The sequence below is a fragment of the Arctopsyche grandis genome, chromosome 6 (genome assembly GCF_051622035.1).
Source record: "Arctopsyche grandis isolate Sample6627 chromosome 6, ASM5162203v2, whole genome shotgun sequence".
Classification (NCBI taxonomy): Eukaryota; Metazoa; Arthropoda; class Insecta; order Trichoptera; family Hydropsychidae; genus Arctopsyche; species Arctopsyche grandis.
Genome location: NC_135360.1, coordinates 6,275,139 through 6,284,999, shown reverse-complemented (window position 1 = coordinate 6,284,999; position 9,861 = coordinate 6,275,139). Strand labels below are relative to the sequence as shown.

General features: G+C 35.4%; 1 protein-coding gene across 1 annotated transcript; it reads right to left on the bottom strand.

Moving 5' to 3' along the window:
• Window positions 1-290: 290 nt before the first annotated feature.
• LOC143912541 (uncharacterized) lies at window positions 291-5,859 on the bottom strand. Its single transcript, XM_077431827.1, has 4 exons — window positions 5,796-5,859; window positions 5,542-5,718; window positions 5,351-5,465; window positions 291-519 (listed from the first exon to the last, which is right to left on the bottom strand). Exons 1-4 carry the CDS (start codon window positions 5,857-5,859, stop codon window positions 291-293), a joined length of 585 nt encoding a protein of 194 aa, XP_077287953.1.
• Window positions 5,860-9,861: the final 4,002 nt, after the last annotated feature.

The following is a 9,861-nucleotide window of genomic DNA, read 5'->3' as shown; positions in this document are numbered from 1 at the left end:
ATCATCTTTGAAACAGTATTCTAAACATTACAAGACGAGTCTATTGTTCAATATAATGTGTAATAACAGTAATAGAATTCGTGCAATGCGAGTGATGAGATAGGTAGTTCTAGAGCGCTTCGTGTGTCCTTACACAGTTTCAGCGTATACAATAAAGGCTAGAAAATCACACACGTGTCGAAATACATAGTGAATAGTAGTCGATAAGTTATGGCGTCGTTTTTACAGACAAAATCAACGATAATCATGACTGAGGGGTGTGTGATGGGTTCGAGCTTGTCCATCAGACGTTAGCTCTGCGTGATGCACTGTGCGAAACTTTTATGTGTCTGTCTTTGCCGTCCGCTCAGATAACAATGATGATGGAGCAGAGTGTACATCAATGAGGCCAGAGCTCCGATGCACGGTGCCGTCATCAGCATCAGCATCATGTTGTACTTGACTTGATGGCCGGACAAGGACGGTGCAGAGTTGCAAGCGTCTGCATCGTTGCAACTTTGCAAGCAGCCGTGCACGTATCTGAAAATTCACAAATTCATCTTGGTAACACTGTACTGTAAGATTCAGAATCAAGATCGGTGATCTCATCTATTTCACCATAAAGCCATACGATGGCATCATTGCGCTCTTATACAAACATGCAGAGCCAACCTCGCCTGAAATCATCTTCACCTACACAAGGGCAAAGGCATAATCAACTCACTTCATAGTAACGATCGCGAACCCACGGAACCCTGGAAGCATTAACCGATGATCTCATCGATTGCTTAATCAAGTACCTGCACGAGCCTGCCGAGCTTACCTCGCCTGAAATTATCTTCACTCTCACAAGGGCAACGAACCATTTCCATTCGCTTCACATATGTATACTATTGCTAGCTCGTATAAATATGATGACATCACTCAACCAGCATATAAACCAGCGCAGCAGACTCAGACAGCAGTTCAGTCTTTCCGTTGAAGTTATCATAGGCCGGAATACGGTCAAAACATTCCGTCCTAAGGGCAAAGACCCAATTCGATTCGCTTCCCATATTTATTTATTTTATTCTAAACAGACCATTGTGGCATAACAGGAATTCCTAAAGCGCCACAATGGTCAAAAAATATAACACAAAAAAAAACAAAATAACAATTAAACATAAATTAATACATAACAAAAATAATATAATCATCAATTATACATAAAAAAATACATTTGAACATAAACATAAATACATCCGTACATAAACATAAAAAATAGCATTTAATAATAACAGATAAAGTAAAAATATCAAATAAAAAATATAGCTTAAGGAATGCCTTCCACCTACAGCCAGTCCCAATAAATATGTAAGAAACAACTACAAATACAAAACATCCCTGTAAGGCCCAAATGGAAGATAGTTAATCAAAATTTCACCCATAAATCACAATCAATCATGAAAACAATGATGAGCGCAGACTACCAGATAAATGGGTTAGAGTAATTTCCGACAATTTACGCTCACTAAGGTGGAAAATATCACATTCAGTCTCGGCAGCAACGATTTCATTAAGAAGTCGAATAGCTCTTGGAATAGGAGCCATTCGAAAAAGAACTGTGCGGGCAGGAGATACAGCCAGCAAATGATGATGTCTACCACGCACATAGTACGCACGCGCATATGTATACTAGCCTGTAGAATCTCTCAAAAGCATAATTACATCACTCAAACAGTATACAAACCAGCACAGCAGACTCAGACCGCAGTTCGATCAGCCTTTCCGTTGAAGTGGGCAACTAGTTTAAACTTGTATATATACTAAGCACAAATAAACATCCTGGATATGTTTAACCCATTTGAACCCACGCGGTCAGTTATGAACTTACACGATGTATGCCAGCGCGGTCATTCACGGCATTTTACAATTTTGCGTCGTAAAATAAAGGGATCACTCAGGCCGGCCGTAAAACCTTTCGTTACGCTTGGTTAGATGTTGGTGATGAATTTTAAGAAAGTTACACGAAATTAAATCAGTTCCTTTTGGAGTTTTGAGGGAATAACATCGAGCGCTTTTCGACTTGCAGATATGTCGAAGAGAAAACATACGTAAGTTTTTTATTTTTACATATTTTTTATTTATCTTTATGTTTCTAATACAGTAGGACTTATTGTATAATATCCATAAGAGAAATTGCGTTTATATATCTCATATTCCTGAAAAAAAAAATCAAAAGTCAACGGAGTCGTATATGACTCCTTGGGATAATGACACATATTTTTTTCCAGAGAATGCAATTTTACTACTGCAGAGATACGGGAAGAAATTGATAATTGGGACGAGTCTCAACTTCCGGATTCCACATACATACATATTACCACCCCTGGAAACTGATATTCGGTTAAAGAAAAAAGTAGGGTGGAAATCAATCAACCATTTAGTATAAATATGTATAATAAATATATGGGTGGGGTTGATCAAATGGATAGCCATATTTCTAACTATAACATAAGTATTAGAGGGAAAAAATGGTACATGCCTATTCTGTTTTGGAACATCGATGTAGCTGTGAATAACGCTTGGATTCTAAGCAAAAGTTTTGGATGTAAATTTGATAAATTAGGATTTATCAGACAGGTAACAGAGACGTTGTGCAAGTGTTATGGTCAAAAACGAAAACAATTGGTCCCATTCAGACCCGGCAAAGTTAATCAAAATCAAAAGGAAGTTGGAAGATATTTGATATTGGTCAAACAGAAAAGGAGAAATTGTGGACACTGTAAAAATAAAACGTTTTCCGCTTGTGATAACTGTGAAATTCCATTGCATGACAAATGTTTTGTACCGTATCATAATAATTAATTATTTTGTCTTCATGTATTTTGTTTTTACGACTTTTGAACCCAAAATCTCGTTTATGACATTTCTTCTTTTAAAAGGGTGCACCCTTTTTTTTGTTGACGATGTGTATATGTCACAATATATGTACCTACGTGTGTTATGTTATGCGATTTGAAAATATCATTTTATCGAAGAGATGCGTGTTTGTTATTTTTAAAATTAATTTTATAAATTTCTTAACAATAAAATTACAAATAACCAGTGAGAAAGTATTATAACTGATTATGTGACTCCATTGTGATTTTTGTTTTATTTTAAAAAACATGTTTCATTAGCCCCAAAGGTCATTCACGACACCACCTTGAAAAAAATTAAAAATGTTGAAAAATCAAATAATTATCCATCCCTATCCTATAAAAATATTACCCATGAAATAACTCAAAGATTTTGGAAAATAAACGAAAAAATAGTCCTGGGCACATGGGACATGTGTTTTCACGCGAGCTCTGGGTTCAAATGGGTTAACCAAGTTTCTATATATGTATTCTAAAATTTATAATTAACTTATATGTACTGTCCCTCACAGAGGTGTCTTTTCGCAACCCCGCAAGAATGCATCCATGGTCTTAGCAGACCTGATGCACTCAGAGAGGGCATTATACATGAGCACACCCCTGTGAAAAACACCCCCAGCTGTCTTATTTTTTCTTACTCTACTTACAACTAGTTTGTCTTTATTTCTAGTATAAAAACTATGTTTATCTATATTCATTATTATATAATCATCAAAGTACTTAGGCAATATCTTATGATCTAACTTACAAAAAAAAGACAATGTACTAATATTGATACTAATTCTAATACCATCCTAATTCATCTAACATACTTCCAATACTCTTGCATTTTTTCTAAATCTTGGCCACTAAACAAATTAAGCACAGTGGCACAATAAACCACATGTGGCAAGACAATTGAATTAAAACACTAAAATTTTAATTTTTTTACTTAAAATGTTTCTTAATCTTCATAATATACCAACTTTTCTAGCCATTTTTTTTTATTATATAGTCAGCGTGCATCCTAAAATTTAGTCCCGAGTCTATGTATATTCGTAAGTATTTTATATTTTCAACTTTTTCAATTAAATTATCATCAATTCTAATTTCATTCAATATATTTTTATTTTTACCATTCAACCACATAATTTTTGTTTTATTCACATTCAGCTTTAATTTATTTTCACGCAACCAGTCATTCACATAATTTAATTCTATATTTAAAATCTCAGACATTACATCAACATTCTTTCCAATTATATATATCAAAGTTGACTAATAGACATCTTATAGTTTTCTTCCTACTTAAAAGTTGGCTGAAATAAGCCATATGACACATTTACTTAAAAAAACCAGCTCTAAGTTAGTACATAAAGGATAGAAATATAAATTTTCAGCTTAATACGTTTAGGGGTGTGGACAGAGTAGTGGTCACAAAATTTTTGATCTTTCTACGAGGAAAAAATCCCACTTCCGGTTCATTAAATTAAGTAATTTTTTTTTATTTTACTTAAAATCACTATTTTTATTATACACACTAAATATCAAGAAGCATAAAACAATTTAAAAGGTCAAAATAAAATAATGAAAAAATAATGATATATTGTTTTTAAAAAAAATACTACTTCCGGTTAACGAATTCTGACCAAAACCCTACCAGCTCTAAGTTAGTACATAAAGGATAGAAATATAAATTTTCAGCTTAATACGTTCAGGAGTGTGGACAGAGTAGTGGGCACAACATTTTTAACCTTTCTAAGTGAAAAAATCCCACTTCCGGTTTATAAAATTTAATAATTTTTTTTTATTTTCATCACATTGCTACAAGAATTATACTTGAATTTTTTTGTGACGAACACACATGTAAAAGGGGTCGAAAAAAATAGTGGAAGAAAAATCGAACAAGAGTAAACTGCCACTTACGGTTGACAGATACTTACTTAATTTTATATATAACTTGGTATTAAGCTTAAACTTTTAGATATGTAATTTCAGTTCAATAAACCAAAAGGTTTCTGAGAAAAAAATAAAAAACCTCGATTCTCTAGAGTAAAAGTACTACTTCCGGTTCAGATAGAAATATTTAAAAAATATAAGGTTATAAAAATTATTATTTCTATCATATTTAAAAAAAATTCAGTCTGATTCTGTAAGCGGTTTGGGAGATAATTGAATTCAAAAACTTAAAAAAAAGAGGACACCTATAAGGGGAGGTACCATTTCTGGTCAACTTAAAAATTTGAAAAAAAATTACGACGTGTCGATAAGAATTTCATTAACCGATACTAAGTTTCATTTCGATAGGATTAACGGTGTTAAAAATATCCCCAAAATACACACACACACACACATTTTTTCTATATCATGAAAACGTCATCAGTGATCGATTCTGAGTTCGAATCAGTCAAAATCTCGAGTTCGAATTTTCGCATGATCACAAAACTTCATCTATTGTTATTACTACGTACATAGATAAAGTTAATATATACCGATCATCGTAGTAGAATCGTCCACAGTGCGACATTCTGATGATTTCCGTATCGGTAGTTAGCGTGCCACTGTCCAGGGCGCAGCCTCGAACGGTGATGCGCTCTCCGGTATCATCTAAAAATCATATTAAATTACAGAATAATCTTACGTACTTTCAAACAATAAATTATAATTATAAGTAAATATGGACCGTAAACTCCAGCTATTTTGATACAGGACGTGGCAGGGAATAGTCCATCGCGTCCCTTCCTGCCTCCCATACAGGGACTCTCTAGCAAAGCTGTCGAATGATTGTTGTGGAAGGGATCATCGCACGCGGCGTTTGCTCCATTCATCGACACACATTTGAAACAATCTATCGCAAATGCTAAAAAAATTTCAATTGCACACACTTATGTAGGTTATGTCTCGTTCGGGTGATTAGTTTCAGGGAATACGACTTACCGGATTGGAATGCACTGATGATAACCAGAAAGATGATTCCGGGAAGGTGAGCGGGGAGGGTCATGTCCAACTTCATACTTGTACATTATATCTGAAATCAACAAGTTTTGAAATTTAAGCCGTTCTATTCACTGAACTTTAATTACAGTTATGATAAGCGCTGCCCCACATACAAAGCAGTAGAAAGTATTATAAAATGTTTATTTAGAGAAGTGCTCATCTACCAACCAGCAATCGTCACTCATGAAATTCATGGAACGTTTGCGTTCCATACGTCTATTATAAACGACTAGTGTTGTGCCCGTTGATTTCGACGGGTGGCCTCAGAAAGGAATTTATACACGAAATAAAACAAAGATATGTGTTATATACAGTGGCGGCTCGTCCATACGCACTGCGGTACTGCAGCACCCCCAAGGAATTTGAGAAAAGTATAAGATCAATATATACATAAATGTAAGTATATTATATGAAAATATCAATATTATTTAAGCGTGTATTAAGCTCGCCCGCACACCGATACACCCAATAATGATCATACATCGTGGTAATAATATCAGAAAGTGAGGCATCGTTTATGATTTTGTGCAGTACGGTTTTCGATGGAATATGCCGAGTGGGCGAAGGAGGGGCGCGGGGGCAGCTAGAAGCTTGGTCCGTACTGCACTCCCAACAGTGCTATACACATTTCTTGTTGCGTTCGTGTGCGCTCGACACGCTCCTCACTTTTCCTCATTTCTTCTGAACCTTTTGCCTTTCCTTCTACACCTCTTACACTTTCTACGTTTCTACACTTCCTTCCACACGTCACTTTAAGTATTTAAGATGGTATCAAAATCAAGAGAAGCTGAGCCAATGTTTTCAAGAACTTAAATATTCTTCCGAAAATACTGATGAAACAATAACAGATTCTTCCAATTCACTGAATACAATTTTTTATTTTAGTCAGAACGTTTTCACAAGTTAATGCCGCATGTAGAAATTATTTATAACCAGATGTAATCTAGTAATATCGATGCATTTTCAATTAAAGAAAACTTAAAAAGTTTTACTAATGTCATTATACAAATACGAGATTCTTATAGCGAATAGAAACCAAAAATATGTGATGCATATATTATATGCATATATTATCGCACATATTATAGAATCCAAAAATATGTGCGATGTTATGATTAAGGATATAAAAGCAAGATATGCTTTTTCTAATGAATGAAAAGCTGTGATATTATTTAATAAAGAAAATTTTGAAAAGTACTGTAAGAAAATGCCAATGGAAGATCTATTACTAACCGTTGAATCATATCCAATGCTAGATAAAGAAAAACTTCAAACTGAATTAGAAGTGTTTTACTCAAGGAAAGAAATGCATAGTATTAATGATTTATTAATGTTTTTAAAACTTATTTTTTCAATCAATTTATCCAAAGGTCGTGTGGAAATAACAAAACTTATTCAAATTCTGCTTACTACCTCTGAACCAGAACGGTGTTTTTCATCAATAAATAGAATAAAAACATACATATGTATATAAGAAACACAACGGTTCAAGAAAGATTGACGGCTTTGTCTATGCTGTCAATTGAAAAAAAAATGATTATGAACAGTGAAAAATTTAACGAAAAGGTGATAGACCTTTTTTCAAGGAAAAAAGACAGAAGAATCAATTTTTAAATGAAATAAAATACATTTAATGTTTATTTGTGATAATTTTGATGTAAATAGTAAAATATAATCCAAATAAACATTTTTTTTATTTTTAATCAACCGCAGCACCCCCAGATATCTAATCCACGAGCCGCCACTGGTTATATATATAAATATAATTTAAGGTAATTTTTAGGCGCGCGTCGCTGCGGCTGTGTCACCCGTGACTCGGCCCAACGTCGCACATGCCTGTCGTCAAATGACGCTCCACACCCACCCCTCTCACTTCCCCGCTATCAAGCTTCCCCGCGTCCCGAATACTTAAGTACTATGATTCGGTGTGTGTCCACGCGTCTGCCACATACATAGTCACATACCCACAAACGTCGCGTCCGTTTTTATATATATTATTATAGACATATAGGTATGTGAATTTATTCTTTAGCGGTGTGAGGGCCTGTCGAGTCAATGGTTTTGCTTTGCTTATTGTGAAGAACAGATATTTACTCTAGATATAGCACAATGAATGACTTTATCAATTTCTTGGCTGGTATTCGGCCTTTATTAGTCGAAAAAAGTTTCACGTCCAAAAAGAGCCATCGTGGCGCAAACTGGTCTACACTATTGAGATAGCGGACTTTTGTCGCGACTTGGGCAAAGTCAACAGAAGCCATTAGATTTTCGGTGCCGGTTTAGCGTGCATTCTACCTTAAAGGTATCTGGTTTAGCGTGCAGTCTACCTATGTATCTATGTTTATAGGAATGGTCAGATAAACAGGTTCATATTTTATTAAAACATGCAATCGTCATTACAACAGAAATTATTGATTGACAGGAACTTGACAACAAGTTCGGGAACATTCTTTAGATGTAATACGCCAAACAGTGTTTGGCTGTTCGAGAAGCCCATTTTCCAAGAGAAAACTGCAGGTTGACTCCTCCGTTGCAATCAGTCCATAAAAGTCTGAAAGAAGCATTCTTGGGGAATCATATATATAATATCACTATTCCGTGTGTCTTTCTGTCAAATATTATTGTCAAGTCCTATTATATTACGGTAGAATGCAAGTTGTATGTATGTAGGTACATAGCACGGGCACCAGATTTTCTCTCAGATTTATGAGGTCTCTTTTCCCATCCACGATACAATACACATGTGTGTGGATATACAATAAATAAATAAATATACGGATAAAGTAAATAATAATTTTTTGAATCGTGTATAAATAGTTTATCCTATACTTGTAGAATCACGTCAAGGAATACAGCATGGAACAAACATGCCACGTTACGCGACGAAAACCAAGCGGGGATTCTATTGTTCTTGGTTAATATATGTACATATACATATGTATGTGTGTATGTACATATGTACATTGTGGAATGTAATTCTCATTGGGTTTTCAACGTACAGCGAAACACGTATGTTTGCTTCTTTAGGGGTTCGGTGCACCCGAGAGACAAATCTCATGGAGCATTACCCCAGAAAAAAAATAAACATCGATTGTTATATTCATACATATTATATGTGTGTGTGTGTATGTAGTCCAATATGATGCGTATAAAAATGGAATATTTTTTGCCATAGACTTTCTTTTTATTGTTATTATTGCGTTAAGTGTAATTCAGTATAATCGGTACTGCATATGTACTAGTGTTGTGCGCGTTTATTTCAACGGATGGTTTCGGAACTGACTTGATATGTTATATGTAAATATAATGTAAGGTAATTTATAGGCGCGCGCGCACGTATTATGGTCTGTTCATACCTATCCAGCACGACCCGTATCCTGCAAGTGCGGATAGTATTCTTTGGTACATTATATATGGACGCGCATGAATGCGTAAATGCGCATGCGCGAATGGAGTATGAATACGTCCATATAATGTACCAAAGAATACTATCCGCACTTGCATGACACCTGCAGGATACGGGTCGTGCTGGATAGCTATGAACAGACCTTTAGTCGTAAAAAGTTGAATGCGCGCATTACACGCTCACCGACCCAAACCGTTCACCCGTTCGAAATGATGAAGGAATGCGTGTGTGTGTGTCTTTGTGGATATGTGTATGTGTGTACGCTCCCGTCGCTGACGTCACCTGTCGCCCGCTCTGACGTCACACATGTCAAACGCTCCACACCCATCCCCGCCCACTTCCCCGCTTCTTCGAGTCTCCTCGACCACTTGACTTTGATTGGCTGTGTCTCCACGCGTCCGCCACAAACATACCCACATACATCGTGTCCGTTTTTATATACTAGTATATTATACTAGTGTTGTGCCCGTTGAAATTTCAATGGGTGGTTTCGGAAACAAATTGATACATGATTTAAAATAAATTTACAATACGTACATATAGTAATAATTAATTGGAATCGGAACTAAAACAGGGATCAGTATCCGGAACTGAAAATGG